The 26457-nt window shown below is 65.4% G+C and overlaps 2 protein-coding genes across 2 annotated transcripts; both read left to right on the plus strand.

Moving 5' to 3' along the window:
* Positions 1 to 641: 641 nt before the first annotated feature.
* On the plus strand, positions 642 to 12907 carry LOC140916854 (alkaline phosphatase). Its single transcript, XM_073358743.1, has 11 exons — positions 642 to 781; positions 4326 to 4442; positions 6516 to 6631; positions 7435 to 7609; positions 7841 to 8013; positions 8695 to 8829; positions 9131 to 9200; positions 9748 to 9882; positions 10457 to 10648; positions 12028 to 12144; positions 12429 to 12907. The coding sequence occupies exons 1-11, from the start codon at positions 694 to 696 to the stop codon at positions 12719 to 12721; spliced, it is 1611 nt and encodes a 536-aa protein (XP_073214844.1). The 5' UTR covers positions 642 to 693; the 3' UTR covers positions 12722 to 12907.
* Positions 12908 to 17031: 4124 nt separating this feature from the next.
* LOC140916855 (intestinal-type alkaline phosphatase) lies at positions 17032 to 25992 on the plus strand. Its single transcript, XM_073358744.2, has 11 exons — positions 17032 to 17179; positions 20089 to 20205; positions 20629 to 20744; positions 21364 to 21538; positions 21820 to 21992; positions 22585 to 22719; positions 23388 to 23460; positions 23649 to 23783; positions 24290 to 24481; positions 24984 to 25100; positions 25404 to 25992. The coding sequence occupies exons 1-11, from the start codon at positions 17110 to 17112 to the stop codon at positions 25676 to 25678; spliced, it is 1578 nt and encodes a 525-aa protein (XP_073214845.1). The 5' UTR covers positions 17032 to 17109; the 3' UTR covers positions 25679 to 25992.
* The last annotated feature ends 465 nt before the right edge of the window (positions 25993 to 26457 follow it).

Raw genomic sequence — 26457 nt, forward strand, 5'->3', positions numbered from 1 at the left:
TCCAGTCCCAGTCAGACCCACGACGCGGGGATTTCCTGACTGGAAGGAGCTGGGCAGGGTTGGAATTTGGGCAGTAACAGGGTCTGTGATCTACTCACAAGTTTCTTTTGTGACTGCAAAGCCGCCTCCTTCGTTTGCAACTTAAATAGCTCAGCCCCCTTATCAGAGGGGCCAAACCTTTACTGCTCCTCCCAAGGGGTTATTGATCCTCAGCCAGCGTGCTCAGAGCAGGCCTGGATCTCTCACCTTGCACTGCCCCACGCAAACGCCTTGTCTTGGGGGGAGGAAGAAGGGATCTCTAATCTCGGCGTGCTCAAGTCCCAGCAATGGCTTTTCCCTCTCGAGGGTGACACCGTGATCTCTGGGGTAAGGCCTGCGCGTGGGGGGTGAATAACAGAAAGCTTGGCCAGGAACTTTGCAATGGCCAAAGTGGACAGGCATTAGCCGAACAAACGCTGGCCACTCTGCAGTGGGGAAGGGGAACCCAGCTCCCTGCTGCTGTCCCTCCTGGGATTTTGTTTCTTTGAATGTGATCAACGCTTCTTTCGCCCTCTGCTGCAGGACTTTACCACCCTGACACATTGGGCAATGTGCCAGCCGGTCCAAAGGTGAAAGGAAGCGTCTATAAAGAGACAGCTCCTTCTCGAGAGAGACAGGCAGAGTTTGCGGAGGGATTCCCCCGGCAGCTGCAAAATGAGCTCAGTGCAACACCTGGCCACCGCTGGCATCTGCGTCTACCTCTGCCTTGCCGTTCGCCTCTCTGCGTCTCCTGCGTCTCTAGGTGAGAAGCAAACTTTCCACAAGTCTGATTTGTACAGTGAGGGGGCTTTTCAGCTGGAAACCTCTCTGCTGTTTTGTCAGACGGGTGGGTGTTTTGTTGCACTGGCTAGGGGGCAATGCATAGCACAGTGAGACTCTCTGAAGCAGCCAGCTAAACTTGGGGGGGTGGGATCGAGCTACAGATCTGCTGTCCTGGCCGACGTTTGGAAGTGGGGGAAGCTTCACCTTGGGAGAGGGGCTTGTCTTTTGAAAGGGGGTCCGTGGAGCAGATTTGCTCTCCCTATGCTAATGCTGGGGGCACCCACTGCCAACACCTTGCTGCCTTGGTGAACAAGTGCCCAGATGCCAGCAGCAAACCCAGGACAGCACGCCACAAACTGCGGCTTCTTCACTGCCCGGGCACGGCACCTTGTGAAGACAGGATGATGGAGGGGCAGAGCTCACTGCCCGAGCACTGCAATCCTCCTTGTGAAGACAGGATGATGTAGGGGCAGAGCTCACTGCCCGAGCACTGCAATCCTCCTTGTGAAGACAGGATGATGTAGGGGCAGAGCTCACTGAGACTGGTGGTGCATCGTAACAGTGCATGGGCGGGTGGGGAATCCCTCATATTCCAGAGTTTGATGTAGGATCAATAGAGTTGACTGGTAAATACAAGAGAGACATACAGAGAGGTCTGGCTTGACAAAGCCCTGGCTGGGGTGATTTAGTCGGGGATCGGTCCTGCTTTGGACAGGGGGTTGGACTAGATGATCTCCTGAGGTCCCTTCCGACCCTGATCTTCTAGGATTCTATGAAGCCCATCTGGCCATTCTGCAGTGCTCCCCAGCGTGCTGAGGGGTCTAGCTGCAAATTCTTTCCTTGTTTGCCCTTCTGTGGTAGCCAGGTTGGTCCTGGGATATGAGAGACGAGGTGGGGGAGGGAATCTTTTTTATTGGCCCACCTTCTGCTGGGGGAAGGGACCAGCTTTTGAGCTTGCACCGAGCTGAAGATGTCGTCTGGGGAGCTGGAAAGCTGGTGCCTTCCCCCAACAGAAGATGGGCCAAAAAAAGAGATTCCCTCCCCCACTTTGTAATTCTCTCCTTGGCAGAGATAGAGAAGCTGCTCCTGCTTTCTGGGCAGGTTCTGGAGATGAATAGCAGGTAAGGGGTTAGTCGAGTCCGTCAATAGCTATTTGCTTGTTACAGAATCGAACAGGTCACCGGGGTTGTTCACAGCCACTGACAAGCAGCAGCATCCCCGCTGCTTGTGTGACACACACACTTCTTTCCTGAAAACAACAAGGAGTCCGGTGGCACCTTAAAGACTAACAGATTTATTTGGGCATAAGCTTTCGTGGAGAAAAAAACCCCTTCTTCCGCTGCATGGAGTCTTTCCTGAAACATCTGTCAATCCCTTAGGGACCGTCACAGGCTATTGATGTATGGAGCTTTCATGAACGTGCTATGGGAAAGCAGGTCCTGTCCCACCGGTTTCTGCTCTAGACTTGTCGGGGTCTCTGCAGGCAGGCAAGACCCTTGTCTGTAGCCTTAGGGCTGTCTTCAGCTGTTTACCCATCGTGCTAAGATCAGGGTTTTGGATCACTTGGCTCGTGCCGTGATCGGAAGAGGGGGCTTTCCGATAACGGGTCTCCAATGCCCCCGCTATTTAGCAGCAAGCTGCCTGTGTCTTTCAGGGGCCACGGAAATACACGCGCCTTTGGGCTCTCTCCGGAGCCCGCTCCCACCTTAGTCCAGCTCCGCCGTTCTCAAACTTCCCTGCACCCACACCCTTCTGACAACAGAAATTACCGCACAAGCCTGGGAGCGGGGACTGGAGCCTGAGCCCCACTGCCCGGGCGATGGGGCTCGGAATTGGGCCCTGGGCCCCAGCAAGTCAGAGCCAGTCCTGGCGACCCCATTGAAATTTGGCGTCCCGTCCAGCTGGGTCCAGGGCTGCCGCGCTGGGGAGGAAGGCTCCAGGCTGCAGAGAGTGAGGCTGTCATGGGAGGAGGCCAGCTGGGGGGAGGTTGTGACAGAGCCTTGGCCTGCCCCACGGGCCGCCCCAGCCCGGCTCTCCCCACTCCCAGGGTGCAGGCACCGGGGGACCAAGCCGCTGCGTGGCTGTGGAAGCTGGCGTGGCTCCAGGAGGTCTGTGACAGTTGACATCAGCCAGGAATTTGGCCCAGTGAAAAGCCCCGAATTAGGGGGGAAAGAAGAGAGAGACTGACAGTTTATGTAGGGCCTAGACAAAATCAAAATTGTGTGCTCTCTGGCTCCCCCTGCAGGCTGTGTTGATTAACACAACCTGCTGGTGCCGGCGCATAGGGAGGGGATTGTCTGTTGTTTAACTGAGAGGGAGCCGTGGATCGTGCTGGCACTTGGGCCTCACCTAGAGCGGAGACGAGGGGCCCCGTGGCGAGAGGGTGGGGGTGCAATCTCCCCCCCTTGTACTGTGGGAGCCTGGTGCCGTGGCTGAGCCCAGCGCAGTGGGAAACGGCCCAGAGGCTGGCCTGATCAAAGCCCCGTTGGCAGCGTTTGCTCTTTAAATCTCCCCATGGGAGCCTGCTTTTAAAATCCTGCCCCTGCCCCTGCCCCGGGACATGCCACCCGCAGGGAAGCCCCCGACGGGGAGGAAGCACCGAATTCCCAGCCCCACTCTGGGTGTTTCCAAGCACTGAGGGGCAGCGCCAGAGGAAACCTGGCACAGCTGGTGCTCGGGGGGGCTGTTTGGCCCTGTGTTGCCCTGGTTCTTTAATGGCACAAGGAGCCCTGGGTGGGGCTGGAATCTGGGCTTTTCCCTGCGTTCCAGCTCCCAGGAGGTAGGAACACCACAGGGGACCGGATCTCCTATCATTTCAGTGCCACGGGTGACTCCCGGCACCCAAATCTCACGCAAAACCCCCCGTGAACTTGTGTGCCTGGGCACCGCTGCGCTGTCTGCTGGATGGAACTGGAACTGCTCATCTGTGCGACATAGACCCAGTATTGCAAGCAGCTGGGGTTGATTCTCCGCTGGCCTGAGCTGTGGGAGCTGTCTCCCCCAGGAAGGTGCAAGTGGCCCTGGTGTGTAGCAGGGTGACCGTGCTGGGTGGGCTGTGCTGTCGATCCAGACCCTGAGCAAGGGGTTCCCGGGCCCGGTTTGCTGTGGGAGGCGGCTGCAGGCCCAGGGCCTGTCTCCAGTGGGTGCCGAGTTACCTCCCAGGAGCAGGACTGTGCTGGGGGGTAGGAGGGCCCTGCCCAGCAGCTAGACGCTGGCTTAGCAGGATCAGGGGCTAAAATCCTCACCTGTCTCGGGAAGACCTGGAGCTGTCTGTCCTGGCACAAGGGTCCTGGTGGACATTGCCCGGACTCCCACCCCCACGGGAAGCCCCCCGTTCCGAAGCAGGCTGCCTCAGTCACGCTGGCTCCCGTCCGCTCTCCCAGCCCGGACAAGGCGTGCCGTGGCTCAGCCGAGCAGGGTGATGTGGCTGGTCCCCACTCACCCGCAGCCCGCCCGCCCCCTGCTCCGGGTAGGAGGGTGTGCTGCATCCAGGCCCTGAACCCCGCGCTCCCCCTGCCTTTCAGAGGACGAGAAGGCCCCTGCCTACTGGAACGAGAGAGCCAGGAGGACGCTGGAGTCGGCACTGAACCTGGCACCCGTGACCCGCCGTGCCAAGAACATCATTCTCTTCCTGGGCGATGGTGAGTGCTGTGCCCACCTGCTGGCACTGGGTCCTGGCACAGCCGCGGCACCTGCAGGGGGCTCCCTTTACCCCCTTCTAATCTTGCTTGGCCAGGGGAGCCCAGGGCTCCCTGAGGGGACAGGGGGTCTCTGTTTAACCCTTTGTGCGAGGTGGCTGGAGCAGATCACGGCGCCCAGCTACAGCAGGGCAAGGGTGCTGCCCAGGGAGACACCATTGCCATGGCTGCCCGGTGCCCTGCCGCTCAGCTCACCGTGGGGCTGCTGTGTCCAGCCACCTGCCGGCCCTCGCGGAGCTTTGTCTGCAACAGGGACCTGACCCACGCGCTGGGCATGGGGCAGCGTTAGCCGGCAGGGCCTGGGTGCCTGGGGAGGGGCCCCGGGACCTGACACAAGCAGGGCCCTGGGGTGAACGCTCCAAGCTCAGCCTGGTCGCTCTTCCCTGCCGCTGATAGCCGAGGGACCAGCGATTGCGGCTTCTCTGCCCCTAGATGGCGGCAAGGCCTGGCCGGGAGGGCTCCTCTCCCCACGGCGCATCTGGCCAGGGGTCCCGCCCTGTGCCTCAGTGTCCCCAGCAGCAGCCTGAGGATAGCGCTGCCCTCGACAGCGGCAGGGGAGGGTGAAGGTCACCGTGCACAGCCGTAGCTGGCTGTTTGGAGGGGCTGGGTGCGGCCGTGGTGCCTCGGCTCTCCCCGGGGGGGGAATGGGGCTGGCTCGGGGCGGGGGGGGGGCAGTGACCTGGCAGCGGGCAGAATCCTGCCAACTCTGGGAGATCCCTCCTGGAGTGAGGGATGGGGGGGCTGCTTTTGTCCCAGCCCCCTGGGGACCCCCACCATCGCAGCTGTAGCCCCTCCCCCCCAGTTGTCTTATCTCCCTCCTCCCCCGCCTCAACCAGGCTCTGCAGCTCTATTTGCAGGGACCTTTAAAGGGCTCTGCCCTCCCCTTCAGCCCTGCCCAGCTCTGCTCTCCCCTCCCCTGACCTTGTCTGCTCCCTCCCTGGGCGCTGATTGATGCCCCTTGGCCCGCTTGGGTTCTGGCAGCTCCCTGCTCTGTAGGTCAAGCCGTCATTTCAGCAAAGCAAACCCTGGCGCGGGCAGGGGCCTGGGCCTGGCTAATGTGGTCAGGGAAGCTTGTAACTCCAGGCGGGGCCTGCGAGTCGCTCCGGGGCGCTGGGTCGTCCAGCCGGAGCCACCTATGCCAGGATCCAAGATAAAATTCCTCTCCTAGCCATGGCCCATCCCTGTGTGCTGGCCGGCCAGGTAACACTGAGCACTCTGGCAACACTGAGCACTCTGCAGGTTCGGAACACTCAGCCCCGGGGCAGGCTCAGCGCCCCACATCACAGGTGGGGAAACTGAGGCACGGAGGGGGGAGTCGGCTATCAGAGCTGGGAAGCAAATTGAGCCACTTCAGACCCTGGGCCGGTGCTGAGCCCACTGGGCCGCATGGGCCCTGGGGTTACGGCAGAGTCTGTGAGAGCTGGTAGCTGTACAAGGCCTTTGCCCCGCCAGCATACAGTTCTGAGTCCATCCAGCAGGGGGCGCCGGTGCAAGCGTGGGATCAGCATCCTCAGCCCCCCGGCCGCCCAGAGAGCGCGCCTTCCCCGCAGGCAACCTCCTGCCCGAGCAGCACCGTCTCGCCCGCTGGCCCCGTGACCTGCCCAGAGGAGAGGGAGCCTCGCACGGGGATGGGGGTAGCGGGGGGAGTCTCAAGACACCGAGCGGGAGCCAGTGGGTGAAGTGGGGGGGAGTTTAACGAAGGTGCCGCTGGCTTCTGGTGCAGCCGTGGGATCTGCCAGGGGTCTGGGTCACAGCCCGTCCCTTGGGATGCTCCCGGCAAACAGCAGAGACCGTGTGGCTGGGCCCGTCCTGCCACGGGGCACACGGGGACGGCGTCTGCTGGGCATCTCCTGCCAGCCCCAGAACTGATCCAAGAGGCAGCTCAGCAGCGCCCCCTGCTGACCGATCCAGGAGTGGGAGGGACTGGCTCCAGGCTGCACCCCATTGGTGCCTGGGGTCAGCCCCTGGCAGCTCAGGGGCTGCGATGCTAATCCTTGGCTGGCGCTGGGTTTGCAGGCATGGGGATCTCCACCATCTCTGCTGCTCGGATCTACAAGGGGCAGCTGGCGGGCGAGCCCGGCGAGGACAGCCAGCTGGCCATGGAGACCTTCCCCTACGTCGCCCTCGCCAAGGTGAGTGCCCAGCCCCAGAAGGATGGGGCATGGGGCGCCTCTGCCCAGGGGGAGAGAGCAGAGGACTCTGCAGCTGGCCCTCAGCAGAGCCCTGGGGTGGCTCTGAACGAGCCTTGGCATCGGGCCAGGCCTAGCCCTCTGTCCCCTGGGCACCCCTCTGCCCAACGGGCTCACTGCTCGGCTCTAGAGGCTCCATCCCCCCAAATGCTCTGGGAGCCGGTCCGTCAGCGAGGGGAAAGTCGCCACGCAGTCGACACCCCGCAAGGGGTCGGCCTTCTCTGCCCTGGGCAGCTGGCGTGAGGTACGGTGCCCCAGCGTGGGCCAGGGAGGGAGGGCCGAGGCTGGCATCCCTGCTGGCAGGCCCCAGGGAGGGAGGGTCTAGGGAAGTCGGGGTACAGATGAGAGCATAGCAGGGTGTTGGCAGGACTGGGGTGAGGGGGGGCAGGAGTTGGACTGTGATGCGATGACAGCCGGGAGGGGGAGATGACTTCAGACCCAGACTGCGGGGAGGGAGCTGGCCTGGGGTCACCCCACGTACCGTGCCCTGCGCCCACAGGCCGTGTTCCCCTGCGGGAGGGAGGGAGCTCGCAGACGGGCCCTGGGCCTCCCGCCGTTGGGGCTCTGCATAGCAGCTGGGAGCAGCCCTGTGGGGATGCGGGGGGTCCCAAATCCCCTGGGCATCTGGCTCCACGGTTCAATCCTCCCGCCGGGTGAGACACCCCCGGCTGCCCGGGAACGCTCCCAGGGCACGGGCTGTTCCAGCCGCCCCCAGGGCCCGTTCCTGGCCCCTTGCTGCCTTGCAGACGTACAACGTGGACCGGCAGGTGCCCGACAGTGCTGGTACGGGCACCGCCTACCTGTGTGGCGTGAAGACCAACGCCAAAACCCTGGGGGTGAGCGCCGCCGCCGTCTATGGCAAATGCAACACCACGTGGGGCAACGAGGTCTACTCCGTCCTGCACCGGGCCAAGCAGTCGGGTAAGAGAGCACCCTGGGCTCGAGCTGACCCAGCCCAGCTTGGGGCACATTGTGCCCTCCTCCCCGCCTGTGCCCCCTCTCCTGTAGCCATCGGCACGACAGAGCCAGGCTGTCTGGACTCCTGGCCCTGCCTGCTGGCCCCAGCCTCGGCACGGATCACCCCCTTCCCTTGCATGCAGAGGCTGCCCTGCCGAGAGCGGCGGTAACCCGCCCTCCCCTCTGGTGTTGCAGGCAAGGCGGTGGGCATCGTGACAACCACCCGCGTGCAGCACGCCTCTCCGGGCGCGGCCTACGCCCACGTGGTCAACCGGGAGTGGTACAGCGACGCCGACCTGCCCAAGGAGGCCATCAGGCAGGGCTGCAAAGACATCGCGTACCAGCTGGTGCACAACACAGACATCAACGTGAGCCGCCGGGGGCAAGGGGCCGTGGCACTGGGGGGCAAGGGGCCAGGGGCCTGCAGCAGGTGCTTCCCGGCCCTGCAAGGCCAGCTGGTGCTCAGCCCCCAGCAAGCCATTTGGGGGGCAGGTGTTGCCTGCCACATGGCTGGGGGTAGGGGACAGACCTCTCCAGAAAGCACAGATCTTGTCGCATCCCTGTGACCTCCCGGCATCCTGACCCTGCCCAGCTGGGCTGATTTACACCCGGGCACTGAGCTCACAACTCCCCGATATACCCCGGCAGGCCATGAAGGTTCAGCCGTCGCTTCTGGCTGTTTATTTTTCGGAGCCCTTTCCCGCGACCAGCTGGGGCATTGTGGGGAGGGGAGCAGGGGATAGAGACGGCTCCTCCCCTGGGGTCCGTGGGGCAGGTGTCACACGTGGAGGAGCAGTTATGGGGCCCTGCTTCCTGCTGGGGTGCCTATATCCCAGCCAGTGGTTTGTCATGACAGCCTGGATAGGGCTTCCCTGCACAGCAGGCCCGTGCACTCCCCATGTCGGCCAGAGGGGGTGCTGCCGACTCCCCTGCCAGGGCTCTGGTCCTCCATGCAGGGGGCTGAGCGCTGGCTCTGCCTGGCCCATGGGGGCGTCGGGGCACGCTGGGCTCCGATCCACTGACGGCTGGGCTCCCCGCCCTGTCTGCAGGTGATTCTGGGCGGTGGGAGGATGTACATGACTCCCCGGAGGACCCCGGACCCCGAGTACCCGACGGACCCAAAGCAGAGCGGGACGAGGAAGGATGGACTCGACCTGGTCGAGAGGTGGCTCAGTGGCAAGGAGGTACCAGCTCTGCCAGGGCCCCCGAGCAGAGGGGCAGGGATGGGGGGTGCAGTGACCCAGCCCAGGGGCAGCTCGTTCGCTCAGAAGTGGCCCCGAATGCACCCAGCTGGATCTCTACAGGTGTGGCATAGGCACTGTGCACCCATGGGCATGCATGTGGATTACATGCAGTGCGGGTGTAGGCGGGCCTCTGACACGCTCCGGGGGGGTGTACCTGCCCCTGGGGGGCAGGTGAGCACGTACATGTTGGCAGAGATGCACTGGGCGTGGCCTGGCTGAGCCGTGTCTGTTCTGGTGGCAGGGGGCACGGTACGTCTGGGACAAGAAAGGCCTGGACGCCATCGATGAGAACTCCACCGACTACCTCCTGGGTAAGGGTGTCAGCTGGGCCGGGCAGAGCTGGCCCGTGCTCCTTGGCCGTTAGCCGGGCTTCTCCGTACCGCGACGAGGGGGAACGAACCCCGGCTGGGCAGGGCACTCTGGGGCTCGGTTCCCCACTGCAGGGAGCTCCCTGGCCCGAGCAGCAGCCCCGCCGCGGGCAGGAGGGGGCTGGAGTCCGAGGTCCATGAGACCAGTCCATTGGGGACCATCTCATGTGTGAATTCGCTGCGTTGAGGGACCCGCTCTGCCTCTGCGTGGGGCTGGCCCTCAGAGCCGCATGCACCCCACTGCTGCCCCGGGGGCACAGAGAGTGCCAGCCCCTTGGCACTGCCAGCCCCGGCCAGGCTGGGATGCCAGAGAGGGAACCAGCCTGTAGCCCCTGAGTGGCCACAGAAGGGCAGGGGGCCGGGTTGGTCACAGCTGTCCCAGGGGCTAGGGGGGTGTCGGACCCGGGTGAATAGGATCTTTCTCCCTGGGCCGGCCCCCCAGCAGCACTGGTACTGGACAGGCCCTGATGCTGGCGGCTCATCCCGGCAGGTCTCTTTGAGCCCAAGGACATGAAGTACGAGCTGAACCGCGATGCCGGCATGGACCCCTCCATCGTGGAGATGACGGAGAAGGCCATCCGCATCCTGCGCAGGAATCCCCGTGGCTTCTTCCTCTTCGTGGAAGATGAGTCACCCTGTGGAGCCGGCCCAGCCCCTCCTGCCGGCTGAGAGTGCGGGTTCCCCTGGCCCAGCAGGAGGGAGTGGCACGGCCCAGGCGGGCATTCGGGCGGGTGGGAGGGGGAGCCTTGGTGTGCCAGGGGCGAGTTATGGGCCGACCCGTGATTAGTGTCGCCACCTTTCTGATGGCAGAAAACCCAACACCTCTGCCCCGCCCCTTCTCCGAGGCCCCACCTCTGCCCCGCCCCTGCTCTGAGACCCCGCCCCCACTCACTCCATTTCCCCCCCCCATTGCTCGCTCTCCCCCACCCTCGTTCACTAGCTCGTTTTCACCGGCCTGGGGCAGGAGTTGGGGTGCGGGAGGGGGTGAGGGCTCTGGCTGGGGCCAGAAATGAGGGGTTCAGGCTGCGGGAGGGGGTTAGGCTGCGGAGGGTGAGGGCTTGAAAACCGGACGCCTGGCAACCCGACCCGCGATGCCAGATCTCTGCCCCAGTGCCCAGGGGCAGCTGCCAGCCCGGTGCCCAGGCAGGGGAGTGGAGCTGGAGGCTCGGGGCCTGACGGGCGCTCTCCCCCTTCTGCACGAGGCAGGATCGACCACGGGCACCACAGCAGTAGGGCCAAGCAGGCGCTGAGCGAAGCCGTCATGCTGGACCGGGCCGTGGCCCGTGCCGCCCGGCTGACCCACGCCTCGGAGACCCTCACCGTGGTGACGGCCGACCACTCGCACGTCTTCAGCTTCGGGGGCAGCACGCCGCGGGGCAACAGCATCTTCGGTGAGCGGGGGGCTCCCGAGGGGCTCCCGGGGGGCGCGGAAACCCTCAGTACTCGTAGGTCACAGGGCAAGTACCCTCCCTCCCGCTCTGCAGAAGCCCCTCACTCTTGACCCGCAGCCCCCTCCGCCCGTGCCCCTCACTCCCAACCCGCAGCCCCCTCCGCCCGTGCCCCTCACTCCCGACCCGCAGCCCCCTCCGCCCGTGCCCCTCACTCCCGACCCGCAGCCCCCTCCACCAGTGCCCCTCACTCCCGACCCACGCCCCTCACTCCCGACCCGCAGCCCCCTCCACCCGTGCCCCTCACTCCCGACCCGCAGCCCCCTCCCCCCGTGCCCCTCACTCGCGACCCGCAGCCCCCTCCACCAGTGCCCCTCACTCCCGACCCGCAGCCCCCTCCCTCCATGCCCCTCACTCACGACCCGCAGCCCCCTCCCCCCGTGCCCCTCACTCGCGACCCGCAGCCCCCTCCACCAGTGCCCCTCACTCCCGACCCACGCCCCTCACTCCCGACCCGCAGCCCCCTCCGCCCGTGCCCCTCACTCGCGACCCGCAGCCCCCTCCACCAGTGCCCCTCACTCCCGACCCGCGCCCCTCACTCCCGACCCGCAGCCCCCTCCCCCCGTGCCCCTCACTCCCGACCCGCAGCCCCCACTCCCCGTGCCCCTCACTCGCGACCCGCAGCCCCCTCCACCAGTGCCCCTCACTCCCGACCCGCGCCCCTCACTCCCGACCCGCAGCCCCCTCCGCCCGTGCCCCTCACTCCCGACCCGCAGCCCCCTCCGCCCGTGCCCCTCACTCGCGACCCGCAGCCCCCACTCCCCGTGCCCCTCACTCCCGACCCGCGCCCCTCACTCACGACCTGCAGCCCCCTCCGCCCGTGCCCCTCACTCCCGACCCGCAGCCCCCTCCGCCCGTGCCCCTCACTCCCGACCCGCAGCCCCCTCCGCCCGTGCCCCTCACTCCCGACCCGCAGCCCCCTCCCCCCGTGCCCCTCACTCCCGACCCGCAGCCCCCACTCCCCGTGCCCCTCACTCCCGACCCGCAGCCCCCTCCGCCTGTGCCCCTCACTCCCGACCCGCAGCCCCCTCCGCCCGTGCCCCTCACTCCCGACCCGCAGCCCCCTCCCCCCGTGCCCCTCACTCCCGACCCGCAGCCCCCTGCTGTCCCAGGCCTGGTATCTCTAAGCCTCAACCCCCACCCATGGTTGTTAGCTCCCTTGGGACCTGCCATGGGCTCAGCTGCTGTGGGCACTGAGCTGTGGGTGCCACCCTTGGGCGTCCTGTTATGGCCATTCAATGTGCAGCACCCAGCCGGGAGGGGGTTGTCAGTCTGGGGCTGCCAGCTGAGGGTCTGCTGACGTCTCCCCGTGTGCGTGACAGGCCTGGCGCCCAAGAAGGCCGAGGACAAGCGGTCGTACACCAGCATATTGTACGGCAACGGGCCGGGCTACGCCATCGCTAACGGGAGCCGCCCGGATGTGAGCAGCCTGCCCATCGGTAAGAGCCGCTGCCCGCCCCAGCTGGGCCCAGAGTCTGCCCTGCCGCCAGGGCGCCCGGGGGAGGGTGCTGGGCCCCTCGCTCAGGGCGGTGTGTGCCAGCCCCGAGGCACCGGGGAGGAGGCGCGGAGGGTCACTTTATCCCACGCTCGCCTCGCCTGAGCCCGCCAGTTCCCGCCACCAGCCTGGGGGCGCTGGGGCTGGGGAGGCATCGGGAGCTGCCGGGAGAGGGTCTCGTGACTCACGACCCGTCTGTCTGTCTGGCTCCCCCCATCGCCCTGGCAGAAGACAAGGATTACCGGCAGCAGGCGGCCGTACCCCTGGACACCGAGACCCACGCCGGCGAGGACGTGGCCATCATGGCCAAGGGCCCCATGGCCCACCTCTTCCACGGGGTGCAGGAGCAGAACTACGTTGCCCACGTCCTGGCCTACGCCGGCGGCCTGGAGCCGTACCACACGGGCCCTGAGTGCCTGGCGCCGAGCTGCAGGTCAGGCAGCCCGGGCCTCGGCCAGCCCCCCAGCCTGCTGCTCCTCGCCCTGGGGGTAGCCTCCCTCCTGCTGACAGCCAGACTTTGATCTCTGCAAGGCCTGGGGGTCCACCCTATGCCCTCTGCTAGAGGAGCAGCCAGTGCCCCCCAGGCTGTGGGGCTGGGCGGGCCCCGGCCCTCCCCTGGTACCATGCGAGAGCGACGCTGTCGCTTGTCTGTGTATATAATTTTGTAACAGTCTCCTGCCCTCCCAGCTGCCCCGGAAATAAAATCTGCCACCATTTTATTATTACTCCTGTCTCTTATTTTGCTGGACGGCTCCCCACACCCTGAAATGTCAGAAGGCTCCTGATGGGAGCCACTCGCTACGGGTACCTCTGAGTCAGGCTGCCCCGGAGTCCCTGGGCGATGCTCTGGGACTGCTCCCTACGCAGCCAGGCAGGACTCTGGGGAAGTCTCCTCTCTAGGAGCAGCCTGTCTGCAGGACACACAGCTCACCCGGCTTCCACCTTCCTGGGTCTGACCTCGGAGCATTCAGCATCCTCTGCCCCTCCGTGAGCTTCCCACAGCGAGTCCGCTCAGGCGGGGTCCTGGGGAAGCCAGAGGGTCCTGCCCCCCAACTCCGCAGTCGGACGTGACTCTCAGCCAGCCAGTAAAACAGAAGGTTTCTTAGACGACAGGAACAGGGTCTAACACAGAGCTTGTAGGTGCAGAGAACAGGACCCCTCAGCTGGGTCCATTTTGGGGGGCAGGGAGCCAGACAACCACGTCTGTACTTCACTCCATGTCCCCAGCCAGCCCCAAACTGAAACTCCCTCCAGCCCCTCCTCCTCTGGGCTTTGTCCCTTTCCGGGACCAGGAGGGCACCTGATTCCTTTGTTCTCCAACGCTTTAACTCTCACCTTGCAGCAGGGAAGGGCCCAGGCCATCCGTTGCCAGGAAACAAGGTGTCAGCCATTCTCTGTGTCCAGACCCCTGCACACACCTGCCCTGTAGGGCTCTGCAATGATCATACACCCTTACCCCACCACCTAGATACTTAAGAACTGCCTAGGGGAAACTGAGGCACCCCCCCACTATTCACAGGAAACATTAAGAAGAGTCCCGCTTTGTCACACAGGCACAGCAAGGCTCACAGCATCCTGGCTGTGTGGTACCCCAACACTCCTGGCACCAGCTCCCCCACGGCCCAACAGCTGAGGGTCTGCTACTGGCGCCGGGTGTAGAGATGCTAGGTGTCCAGTTTTCAACTAGAACGTCCAGTCGAAAAGGGAAACTGGCAGCATCCGGTCAGCATGGCTGACTGGGTAGCTGAAAGTCCAGTTGGCAACAGCGGGGATGTCAGGGCTCTGTGTGCACAGTTCCTGGGAAGCAGCAGCATGTCTCTCCAGCTCCTAGGCAGAGGGGCGGCCAGAGGGGCTCCGCGCACTGCCCCCACCTGCAGGCGCCGCCCCGAGCACCAGCTCCACAGCTCCCATTGGCCGGGAACGAGGTAACCTGTCTGCCCCCCCGTCACCCTGCTGTGCCCTGATTTCCTCACCACGGCCTCTCGCTCCAGGGATTGACCCCTGCCGTGCCCCAATTGGGCAGGCTGGCAGGCTCTGCGTCACCGAATCCTGGGGGGTGGGAAATCCAGCGATGGGGGGGACACAGGTGGGGCAGGGGCGAGCCTCTGAGGACAAGGCTGGGCTGGGGTGTTTGCTTTTCAGAGATTAGAAAGTTGGCAGCCCTGGGTGGAGGCGGGCGCTACTTGGCTGGAGTCCCCTCCGGCCGTTACAGCCTCCCCACCCCTACCCCCATGGCCCAGTCATGTCCCCTCCCCAAACGCCCTGGGCACGACCCATTAACGTGCAGCTCGGACCTCAGGGCGAGCGAAGCTTTTGCCTTTGTTTGCTTGGGAAAGGGGCCATGGCGGGGAGCGGGGGGCCACCTCTCCATCTTGCCGATTGTGTGGTCAATGCAACCGCTGTGTGGCTGGCTCCTGGCTCCCTGCCCAGCCGGGGCTCAGGCTGCAGCCGCGCTCGGAGCGCGGGACCCGTGTGGACGCAGCGTAAAGCGGCCACGCTGCGCTTTGTGGCCGGGCGGCAGGACCCTCGCCCCCAGGTGAAACCAGGACCCCGGTGACGGCCCGGCATTGCTACTTGAGCGGTCTCTGCACTAGAGGCTTCTGCCCACCCAGGGCTGCCGGTCAGGGATCACTGCCTTGCACCAGCCTGGAGCCCAGCCCTGGTTTCACCTTGCCCGGCGGTGCCAGGGCTGTGTCTCAGCAAAGCTAGATTGCCGGGGTACGTGCCGTGGTGGAGGGCTCCCTGTGGGTAAGCGACAAGGCCCCTCCATGGGGGGCGGGGGGGGCGGGGGTCGGACCCAGCAAGGGAGCAGCTGCCCTGAGATCCCAGAGTTGGGTTGAGATCCCAGACCAGGGGCTCGGGGCGTTTGCGGTTTCCTCTGCTAGTCTGCATGGATGAGTTCGGTGAGTCCCAGCTCAGCGCTGGGGTGGGCAGGTGCCTCCCACCCTCCACCTTCAGCAACGCTCGCCCCCAGCCTGCCTGCTATTCCTCAGCTGGTGCCCCTCACTCATGACCCGCAGCCGCCTGCTACCCCGGCTCTGTGGACACCCGTGACACAATACACCGGCCATGGGCACCCATCTGCCAGCCAGAGTCCCTGGCCCCTGTGATGTCTGGCCATTCCTCCCGCCTCCTGGGGCGGGCAGCCCACCAGCTCTGCAGCCTGTGAGTGCCAGAGGTTGCCCCCCGCCCGCCCCCCTGGGCTTCAGAGGCGGGATGCATCCGATGAAGTGAGCTGTAGCTCACGAAAGCTCATGCTCAAATAAATTGGTTAGTCTCTAAGGTGCCACGAGTACTCCTTTTCTTTTTGCGAATACAGACTAACAAGGCTGTTACTCAGAAACCTGCTTGAAGTGTAGAATTATTCCTGGGCGGGGGGGAGGCCCAGCGCAGGGCTGCTCCCTTCCCCCCCTCAAAGCACATTACTCTCAGCAGGGGAGGGGGCATCTCTGAGCTGCTGAGCCCCCTGCCCCCCCCTGGAGTGAGTCCCCCCCACTCCTGCAAGCCTGGGGGGTGGCCCCCACTGGAGCTGCCCCCACTAGGTCTGCAGGGAGGGGGGGCAATTAGAGGTGCAGGAAGGGTCGGGGGTGCCTTCTTCATCCGCAACCCCTCCCACCCCAACTTCCAAAACCAGGTGCCAGGGGATTATGAACCTCTTGGCCGAAATCAACGGTCAGCGGCTAACAGCTGCTCTGGGCCCAAACCCCTGCAACAGTCATGCCTATGGGTGTGGGGGCAGGGGCAGGGTGGGTGTGGGGGCAGGGGTGAGGATGCGGGCAGGGTGGGCACAGGGGTGGGGGTGCAGAAGGGAGGGGCAGGCGTAGGGGCGCAGGACAGCAGGGGCGTGGGGATCTGAGCGGGGCTGAAGTGAGGATGCAGCTAGGGTGGGTGGGGGCAGGGTGGGGGCAGGGCAGGGCAGGTGTGGGGATGTGAGCGGGGCTGGCGTGAGGTGGCAGGCAGGGTGGGCGCAAGAGTGGGGGGCACAGGAGGGAGGGGACCTGGACAAGGTGGGTGCAGGCAAGGCAGGGCAGGGTTGGTGTTTGGATAGGGTGGGTGTGGGCAGGGCAGTGGGGGCAGGGGTTTGGGGCGGGTGGGTGCAGGCAGGGCAGGGCAGGGGGTTTGGGTAGAGTGGGTGTGGGCAGGGAAGGGTAGGGGTGGGGTTTTTGGGTCGGGCGGGTGCAGACAGGGTCGGCTGGGTGCAGGGACGCGGGCAGGGCGGGTGCAGGAATGCAGGCAAGGCAGGGCGGGGGCAGGACTCGCTGCACGTCCACTAAGGAGCAGAGTGGGGTCCAAGGACCGGGGGGCAGGCCCTGCTGGTAACGCTGGCAGGGAAGTGATGATCTTGGCTATGGACCCATGCCCTGGCCACACCCTGCTGTCAGCCAGTTAATTTGGTTCCTCGTGGCTGATAGGATTATCTGGAGACAAAAGGGTGATAAGGCACACATACCCCGCCATTTTCTTTTCCCCTCCCCCAGCAAATCCTGCTCCCCCTCCTCCCTCCTCATTAGCAATTATGCAAAGTGATGCCAATCTTGGCGCTGCCTTGATGCCAGCACCCAGCCTGGGCACAGGCTGGGGGATGCCTGGCCTTGAACCCTCAGCTCCACTGCAGCTGTGCCTTGCAGCTCTGCCCCCGGCGGGGAGGCTGGGCCGGTGCTGAGCCCGTGATCTCTAATCACTGCCCTCCAGCAGGGCTGTGCCATGCGGGCGTGCCCCTCTGGCAGGGCCTCATGCCTGCAGGCTGCAAAGTCCCTCCAGGGGCTGTGCCCACGTGTGCTAATGGGGTTAGGGAGCAAGTCCGGGTCCAAAGTCCCCTGGAGAACGGGGCTTATACCACAGTCCTGGGCACAGCCTGTCACGGGCACCGCTCGGCTTCCCCGCTGCTCCCCTCCTGCTCGTCCTTGCCATGTGGCTCCCTGCGCCCATCTTGCTCTGCCTCGGGGCCTGGCTGACCTTTGCCGGTGCCACCATCCCAGGTAAACCAGCCTCCCTTCCCCCAGGGGCGATTTCCCCCCACACGCTGGGGCGTGGGTGTCTCCGGCCTGAGGCCCAGCACTGGGAGCTGTGCGAGGTACCCGGCTGACATGGCACTGGGCTCGGCCAGGCTGTTCAGGGGAAGGATCGGCTGGCACAGGGTCCGGGATCCCGGGGTGGGCACTTAGCTGGGGGCACTAACTCATCGCTCCAAGGTCCGTAGTGAGTCAAACCCCCGCCTGATCCAGGCCCCTCGGGGGGCTCTGGCTGCCAGCGCATGGGCTGGGACTGGGGGAAGACGCAGGGACTCCCCAGTTCCGTGCTGCCGGGGACACGGGCGAGGGCGTTTGCTGCTGGCTGAGTGTGTCTCAGCGGTGTTTGTCATCACACAGCTCACAAAGGGTTAACTGGGCTGTCGGGGCCGGGGGTGAAGGGGGGATGGATTCACGTCCTGGGGGCGCCCTCCTCCATCCCGCTCTGCTGGGCACTGGGATTCTGCCCACAGGGGAGGAGCCGTGTCACGGATTGATTGGGTCTTACCAGTCCCATGGGAGCGTCCCCTTCAGTGAGCTGGACCCCAAGGACCCCCAGTTCCACAGGGGCAGGATTGGGGGCCCCACGACTTGTGCCCGCAGCAACACCGGCAGCCTTGTCAAACCGAGGTTGTCATGTACCAGTCCCCGGGCACCCAGCCGCTGAGAGCCCTCAGGCTGGCACAGAGAGGCGAGGCTTAGAGGGCGTCCAGGCAGGGCAACGCCAGGCCAGTACGTCCTTGAGCCATACTGCAGTCGAGGCCGTCTGGGCGCTCGCTGGCTCCAGCCCGTTGCCCTTAGTCCCAGGGTGGAGTTGGGAGTGCAAAGGCCAGCTCGCAACCCAGATGCCTGCCACCTTCCCCTTGGCTCGGCTTCCCGGTAGTTGTGAGTTTAAACCCAGGGTTGTGAGTTCAATCCTTGAGGGGGGCATTTAGGGATCTGGGGCAAAAATTGGGGATTGGTCCTACTTTGAGCAGGGGGTTGGACTAGATGATCTCCTGAGGTCCCTTCCAACCCTGAGATTCTATGATGATTCTATGTTCTTGTATTTTGTAGGGAAGGGATAGCTCAGTGGTTTGAGCAGTGGCCTGCTAAACCCAAAGTTGTGAGTTCAATCCTTGAGGGGGCCATTTAGGGAACTGGGGCAAAAATTGGGGATTGGTCCTGCTTTGAGTAGGGGTTGGACTAGATGACCTCCTGAGGTCCCTTCCAACCCTGAGATTCTATGATTCTATAAAACGCCTGCCTCTGGGGTAGGGACTGCTAGGTGTGAACGTCCTGGCCAGTGGGGCTCCTCTCGACTTCGCCTCCATCGAGATGGGTCAGTTTCAGCTGGTCTTTAATGCCCCCTTCATGCACCCCAGCCAGCATCGTGGTGCACATGCGTGCACATACACACATACACCCCGGCCCTGGAACAGCTGTTTAACCCTTCCCTAGCAGCACACAGCACTGCAAATACAGAGGGAAACTGAGGCACCCATAGGCATAAACATACTACCAACCTCCCCCTTCTCCCCGGTGTGAGGGGTCCAGCTGGCTCTGGGAGCCAGGCTTTGGGACGCAGCAGCGCAGCCAGGCCCCCGCTTCCAGCTGCTGGGTCCTTCCCCCACCTACCCGCCAGCTCCCTCCCTGGCCATGCACCCCAGACAGACCTCCCAGTTCCTGGAAACCCTCCTCCCAGCTCCTTAGCTGGGGACCTTGAACAAACTCCCAGCTCTAAAGGATGAGATGTGCTGAGAGGGAGGCCCCCTCAGCCCCCCATCCCCTGAACCATTTGCCAAGGGCTGGACCGAGCTAAGCCCAAGCTGGCCTGGTCAGATTCCCACAGCCCGGCATTCGGTTTGGTGCCAATTTGGGGGCAAAAAGTTAAAATCCCAGCATTGTCCAAGGAAATTCTGCAAAACGCGGCTCCAAGCCCAGCTTCCTTTGGAGCCAGATCGACACCGAATGGCACTGGCATGGCGCATTGCCTTCTGGGAGCTGAAGGTGGGGCGCTTGAGGCCCCAATTCACTCTACGGGCCAGGTGCCCTGGGCAGACGACAACCCCCATGATGCACCATGCAGCTCCATCAGCGGGACTCTGCCTTGCCTTGTGGGAGACGTAGTCCTCCCGGGCCCCCAGCCCAGGGGAGCGAATGGGAGGCTGGGACTCCCGGAAAGCGACATGCCAGGGCAATGCAATTGACGTTCCATTGAACCGCCTGGAAATTAACACAGAGCATCTCAGCTGGGCCGAACCGACCCGGCCCGAACAATCCCTGGGAGACCATCGGAAACGTCGGGAAAAATCGAGATTTGTTTTCCCTGTGCAAAATGTCAATTGCGCAAAACCTGCCGTTGCCGGCAGCAAATCATCCCAATGTCCCGCCCAGCCAGAGGGCGGGGGCCTCCCCAGGGCACCATGGGTCCCGGGTACCACAACGGGTCGTGGTGAGGCGCCCCAGCACTGTGAGCGCTGCTGAGTTGGGGTGGCACCGTCATGCTCAGGAGCTGTCGTGGCTGGCTCAACACCTAAGGGCTCAGCGTCCTCGTCTGGCTGTGAGCCCGGCGAGCCCAGGGCAGCTCGAGCCCAGCAGCCTGGCTGGCCCCTGCCCTGTGGAAACGCTGTGCTCCAGGGCCCCCCACCCGGCGGGAGAGTGGGGGCTGCTGCTGCGTCCTGCAGGGAGGTGCCCCCCAGGCCCTGGCTCCGCCTAGGCGTTGCCACGCCTGGCTCCCGTGCTGGTTTGCAGCTGTTGCGTGGCTGTGCCCTGGTGTAAGGGCCCCCTTGTGGGCTGGGTCGTTCCTGACAGCCACGAGTGGTGGTGGGTAAAGCTGGCTGCCCCCGGACTTACCCCCCTGCCCTGTCTCTGACCCTCCCCACTGTGTCTCCCCAAAGCGGAGGAGGAGAACCCCGCGTTCTGGAACCAGCAGGCAGCTGAGGCCATCAAAGCGACCCTCAAACTCCAGCCCATGAATTATCAGGCCAAGAACCTGATCCTCTTTCTCGGGGACGGTGAGTCGAAGCAACAACCCTCCCCACCCCCGCCATCCCCACCAGCTGCCCTGCCCGGGGGGGAGGAAGAACAGGGGAGGGCTTGGCTAGAGGGGCACCTCTGAGCTCCTCCCCCTCCTCGCTGGGGTGTGGGAACCCAGCCGCCCCTCACCCCGGCCCAGGGGCGCTGGCTCACAGATAGAAGCAACCCCCCAGCCGGGCTCCCCTGGCGCGTGGGGTGACGGGCCTGGGTCACGGTTTGGTGCTCTGGTGCGGCACTGATGGCTCACGGGGGGGCAGTGTCCTGTGACTGCACAGGGCGGGGTGCAGGGGCATGGGCAGCGCTGGGACCGTCCCAGGGGGGACTGGGAGGCTACACATAAGGGGACGGGAGGCCTGTGGTGGTGCCCGGCTCTGATGGGCTCGGTCTCTCTTCCCGCCCAGGAATGGGGGTCCCGACCGTCACCGCCACCCGGATCCTCAAGGGGCAGCTGCAGGGGAAGCTGGGCCCCGAGACGCCTCTCGCCATGGACGCCTTCCCCTACGTGGCGCTCTCCAAGGTGCCGTCGTCACCCTCGGGTGCTGCCTGTCACCCTGGAACTGCTGCCACCCCCCGCCTGGTGCCTCCAGGGTCTCAGACATGGACGCTCCAGCAGGGAGTGATGCACGGCTCTGGCTTGGGCGCCATGGGCCTCTCCTGCTGGGAGCGACCCCAGGACCCCTGCTGCTTGGTGGGACTGGGCAGGGTGCAACGCCCCCAGCCCAGGGCCCCTTGCCCCGCTCACTGGTGAAAGGCTGGGGCAGATCCTTGGGGCCGGGGAGGGGGGTGGCCGCGGAGAGGTTGGGAGGGGATTCGCAAATCCACTCCCAGTTGGAGGGATGGAGGCTGATTTCCTGGGCCCCGCATGGGGCAATTGTCTCCCTGCAAGGCTGGGGCAGGGAAGGGACAGGCTGCATTGGTAAGAGGGACCCCCACAGCCGGGTGGGCCAAGACCCCACAGCTGGGCCACCCGAGACCCCACAGCCAGGTGGGCTGGGAGCACTTTCCCGTACCACATGGCCCGTGGGCCCCCCAAGTGCCCTGGGAAGTACTAAGCCCAGGTCTGGGGGTGGAGACAGGAGGCCCCCTCCCCGTCCCCTGGAGCCCCTCATCTGACGGCTCTCCCACGGGCTTCGCAGACCTACAACGTGGACCGGCAGGTGCCGGACAGTGCAGGCACAGCCACGGCCTACCTGTGCGGGGTGAAGGCCAACTACCAGACCATCGGGGTGAGCGCCGCGGCCAGGTACTCCCAGTGCAACACCACGCGGGGCAATGAGGTCGTATCCGTGCTGCAGAGAGCCCAGCGAGCGGGTAAGGGGCCGGGTGCAGCGGGCAGGGAGCCAGCGGGCACAGCACACACGGCAGGAGTTGTTCCCAGCTCAGCACCAGCCGGGGTCCCCCAGCTGTGGCAGCAGGGAGGGTCTGGGTTTGAGCCCCGGCTGCGGTGCCAGGCAGTGGGTTAGCCCACCTGTGACAGGGCTGGCAGATGGGCTGGGTATCTCCAGGGGCTGGCCTCCCGGGTGCAGCCGTGTCTGCAGGGATGGTACAGGGGGCAGGGGGTTAGCACTCAGCGTCCGGCCGTTCTCTGGCAGGGAAGTCGGTGGGGATCGTGACCACGACACGGGTGCAGCACGCCTCCCCCGCGGGGAACTACGCCCACGTGGTGAACAGGAACTGGTATGCCGATGCCAGCATGCCAGCTGCTGCCCTGCAGGAGAACTGCAGGGACATCGCCTGGCAACTTGTCCACAACATCAACTTCACCGTGAGTGGCTGCGTCCCATGGGCATCGCTGGGCAACTGCTGCCCCACACAGCCGCCCCCTGCCCCGCATGCCCCCCCTGCCCCGCATGCCCCCCCCGCCCCCCAGCAATGCAGCGTGTGCCCACCCGGGCCTGTTTCCTGAGGGGAGATGTGGCTGGCTGGTTCCCCACCTCTGCCCCATGTGCCCGCCACAGGCAGGATGGAGGAGAGGAGACAGCCAGGCCGAGAGCCCCAGCCAGACCACGGGGGAGTCCCCGGCCAGCTTCTTCCTCCCTCAGCTTCTTCTCTCTGCGCTGCCCACTCTCCATGCAAGGGGCCAAGGAACAGCCCGGCCACGGGGCCTGAGCTCACCTCAGCCCCACAGATGGGCGTCCCCCGTGGGCAAGGGAAGGGCAGGGTGTCTGTGAGCTCCCTCCCCCCAGCTACAGCCAGCCGTCAGCCCCCAGACACCGGTCAGGCCATGTGGGGAACCCCAGAGGGGACTCTGGCTGGTGTGGGGCAGGGCAGAGGATGAGGGGCTTTGCCCGCTCAGCCCTCACCCAGGGGTTAGAGAGGCTGGTGAAACGTGCTGTCTCTGTCCATCTCCCGGCCAGGTGATCCTGGGGGGCGGGCGGAAGTACATGACCCCTGCGGGGACCCCGGACCCCGAGTACCCCAGCTACGTCGCCCAGAATGGGATCCGCAAAGACAACGAGGACCTCATCGCCCGGTGGCTGGAGTCTAAGCAGGTGACTGGTGTGTCGGGGCCGGCATTCAGCCAGAATGCTGGTTGCCTTCGTGAGGCTGGGGTTGGTCATCACAGTTCGCTCCCCACATTGGGCAGCAGCTCAGATCGGTGCAGCAGTGCGCATCTTCCTGGAGGGGCAGGCTGGGACCTGGCTGGGGAGGCGGGCCCCCCGGGGCATGGTGGGTGCAGGTGGAAGGTCTGGGCAGGGCTCGGCTGGGCATGCAGGGCTCCCCCGGGTGCAGCGCTGGTGGGTGCAGGTGTAAGGGCTGGGCAGGGCTCCCCCAGGTGCAGGGCTGGTGGGTGCAGATGGAAGGGCTGGGCAGGGGCCTGGCTGGTGATGCAGGGCTCCCCCGGGTACAGGGCTGGTGGGTGCAGACGGGAGGGCTGGGCAGGGGCCAGGCTGGTGATGCAGGGCTCCCGTGGGTGCAGGGCTGGTGGGTGCAGACGGGAGGGCTGGGCAGGGCTTCCCCAGTGCAGGGCTGGTGGGTGCAGATGGAGCGCTGGGCAGGGGCCTGGCCGGTAATGCGGGGCTCCCCCGGGTGCAGGGCTGGTGGGTGCAGACGGGAGGGCTGGGGAGGGCCAGGCTGGTGATGTGCATGTGCTGGGATGGTGGCACACACACAGCCCTGCCTAGGCACCTATTGACCAGCTCTTGGGTTCGTTCCTTAGGGCGCCAGGTACGTGTGGAACAGGACGGCCCTGCTCAGCGCTGCCAGTGACCCGTCTGTGATGCACCTGATGGGTAATGGGCCCCAAATTCTCCCCCTTTGCCCCCCACCCCACCAGGGCAGCCTCTGCCCCCTCCTCTGGCTGCTCAGGGTGGCATGTCTGGCTCCCCCTTCACCTGGTCCCTCCCAGGCCCCATGGCCATTGGCAGCCTGGTTCCCCCTTCCAGCGCGCGCCCCCATGTCGTCTCTGTTCCCCCTTCAGGCCTCTTTGAGCCTGGCGACATGAAGTACGAACTCCTGCGGGACTCGACCCTGGACCCGTCCCTCACCGAGATGACGGAGGTGGCCATCCAGATCCTCAGCAGGAACCCCCGGGGCTTCTACCTCTTTGTGGAAGATAAGTGGGGCTTGGGGCAGGCCAGGGGGTGCAGCTGTCCCAGCCCAGACGGCTGTGCTCGGGGGGGTGCAGGGGCCCAGGGCTGGGTGTTCCCCGCTCTCCCCAGCCTGGGCTCGTGGCAGGGTGAGCAGGTGGGAGGGGTGGCCAGGAGCTGCCCATGTTCCTCAGAGGGGACCTGGTGTCCCGGGTTGAGGGGCAGGAGCACTGGGTGACTGTGGCACCTGCCTGGGCCCCCCAGGCCATGGGAGCCCCCGCAGCCCATCACCATGCGCTCTGGTCACACTGAGGAGCCAGAGCCTGCTTGGGTAGCGCGGAGGGAGAGGTCTTGCTGCAGCCTGAGGGGGCTGGGGGCTGCCCATCCCCACCCCTAGGGGTTGCTCTCCACAGGTGCCTCTTACAGGCCGAATCACCCCAGTGTGATCGTACAGCGGGGGGGGGACGGACCTGCATTCGAGGCCCCCAAGACGCTCCCCTCTGCGGCTAACCCCTGCCCGGTCTCTCTCCACGAGGCAGGATTGACCACGGGCACCACGACGGCATCGCCCAGCGGGCGCTGACGGAAGCCGTGGAGTTCGACCGTGCCATCCAGAGGGCGGGTGAGCTGACGAAGGAAACCGAGACCCTCTCCGTGGTGACGGCGGACCACTCGCACGTCTTCAGCTTCGGCGGCTACACGCTGCGTGGCAGCTCCATCTTTGGTACAACGGGGCTGGGGGGGCGGGTCTCAACACCAGGACCCCGGGGCTTTGGGCCCACAAGTCCCTGGCCTCTTGGATGGGCCGAGGCTGCTCCTGCTCCCCGCTGCTCTCTGCACGGTGGGCCATGGGTTCGAGCTCTGCTCACGGCACAGCTGAGGGCGGGTACCCGGGCGGCTGAGGGCTACGGGTCAGCTGAGGCCTCTGCCCCATGGAGGCCATTGGCAGAGCAAGGATTGGGCCTAGGGGCCCCTTGGAGCTCGGATGCCCATGTTGCCCCTGCCCAGAGACCTGCAGGACTGTGGAGTGGCAGATCCACCCGCTCTGGTCTGTGGCTGCCCCTGTGCCCAGCCCGCTGCTGGCTGCGCTGCCCTTTGCGGGGTATTGCCCAACACCCCGGGTGTCCTGTGCTGTCCCGGGGACCTTCTGGGGCCTGGGGGCTTAACGCCGCTCCGGTTCGCCCCGGCTTGGGCCTGATCCCTCGCTCGGCTGCCCCTCCCCACAGGCTTGGCTCCCACAATGGCCTTGGACATAAAGTCGTACACGTCCATCCTCTACGGGAACGGGCCCGGCTACCAGATCAATGCCATGAGCCGGCCCAACGTCAACAGCTCCGAGAGCGGTAAGGGGCCCCGCCGTGGCATGGGAGGGGGATGCTGGCAGGAGAGCTGAAGGGGGGGGTGAGTGTGGGGGCGGAGGGGTCCCTCCCGCCAGACTTCACCCCCTGTGCCCAGCACAGAGCTGTTGTTTCCAGCTATCACCCCGGTGCTGCTGCCAGCCGGTGGCACTGACCGTACAGCACGGGCGGGCCTGGGCTCTGCCCAGATATCAGCGACCCCACCCCCACCCCCGCAGGGAGCAGGAAATCAGGGGGGGGGGGGCAGTGGCTCGTGGGGCCCTTACGCTCTGTTTGCCCATCCCCCAGAGGAGAAGGGGTACCGGCAGCAGGCAGCCGTGCCCCTGGCCTCGGAAACGCATGGCGGTGAGGACGTGGCCATCATGGCCAAGGGGCCCATGGCCCACCTCTTCCACGGGGTGCAGGAGCAGACCTACATCGCCCACGTCATGGCCTACGCCGCCTGCCTGGAGCCCTACAAGGAGTGTCCGCAGCCCAGCCTGGGCTCCGGCCAGGGGAACTTTGCCCTCGCCAGCCTCCTGCCCCTCCTGCTGGGCTCCCTCCTCCTGCCACTGCTCAACTAGCCCCCCCCCGCCCAGGAGAGAACCCACCCCCTGTGGGACTGTAGCGCCCCCCGCAGCCTGAGCCCCGCAGCACCCCACGGCCTCCTGTGCCGGCAGCGCTGGCTGCAGCCACAAGGGGGCGACAGCCCGCCCGCTCCCTGCATGGGTGGGGGTGGGGGGTTTCTGTGTGAGTGGCACCAAACCCCGGGGCAGGGGGAGCAGGCAGCCGACCCCACCCGGCTGGGCTGTGGGGCCTCAGCACTTGGACACCAGCTGTCGGGGGGCTCACAGCGCTTGGAGGGGGGATTGCCGCCTGCTTTAAACAAAGAGATTCCAGTGACCAAATGGCCTGCTGCTTTCTGAGTGGAAGAAACGGGGGAGGGAGGGGAGCACTGCAGGGGGTGCAGTGTGTGTGGAGGGCGGAGGGACTCCAGGGGGCGCTGTGGGGGGCAGTGGACTCCAAGGGGTGCTGTGAGGGGGTTGTAAGCTCCAAGGGGTGCTGGGGGGCCGCGGGCGGATAGACTCCAGGGGGCACGCTGTGTGTCATAGGGGCGGTGGACTCCAGGGGGTGCTCTGTGGCGGGGGGATGGACTCTAAGGGTCGCTGTGGGGGAGGGATGGACTCCAGGGGGCGCTCTGTGTGTGTGGTGGACTCCAGGGGGCGCTGTGTGGCGGGGGGGCGGTGGACTCTAGAGGGCGCTGGGTGGCGGGGGAAGGACTCCCTTGGGTGCTGTGTGTCGGGGGGATGAGCTCCAAGGGCACTGTGTAGGGGGGGCAGATGGACTCCAGGGGGTGCTGTGG

The sequence above is a fragment of the Lepidochelys kempii genome, chromosome 9 (genome assembly GCF_965140285.1).
Source record: "Lepidochelys kempii isolate rLepKem1 chromosome 9, rLepKem1.hap1, whole genome shotgun sequence".
Lineage (NCBI taxonomy): Eukaryota > Metazoa > Chordata > Testudines > Cheloniidae > Lepidochelys > Lepidochelys kempii.

Bases quoted from the DNA above. Each gene is read 5' to 3' on its own strand.
- LOC140916855 (XM_073358744.2), top strand. From the start codon at position 17,110: ATGTGGCTCCCTGCGCCCATCTTGCTCTGCCTCGGGGCCTGGCTGACC. The intron at 17,180-20,088 runs GTAAACCAGCCT...GTCTCCCCAAAG, and splicing joins TGCCGGTGCCACCATCCCAG to CGGAGGAGGAGAACCCCGCG. The intron at 23,461-23,648 runs GTAATGGGCCCC...TTCCCCCTTCAG, and splicing joins GTCTGTGATGCACCTGATGG to GCCTCTTTGAGCCTGGCGAC.
- LOC140916854 (XM_073358743.1), top strand. From the start codon at position 694: ATGAGCTCAGTGCAACACCTGGCCACCGCTGGCATCTGCGTCTACCTC. The intron at 7,610-7,840 runs GTAAGAGAGCAC...CTGGTGTTGCAG, and splicing joins GCACCGGGCCAAGCAGTCGG to GCAAGGCGGTGGGCATCGTG. The intron at 8,830-9,130 runs GTACCAGCTCTG...TTCTGGTGGCAG, and splicing joins GGTGGCTCAGTGGCAAGGAG to GGGGCACGGTACGTCTGGGA.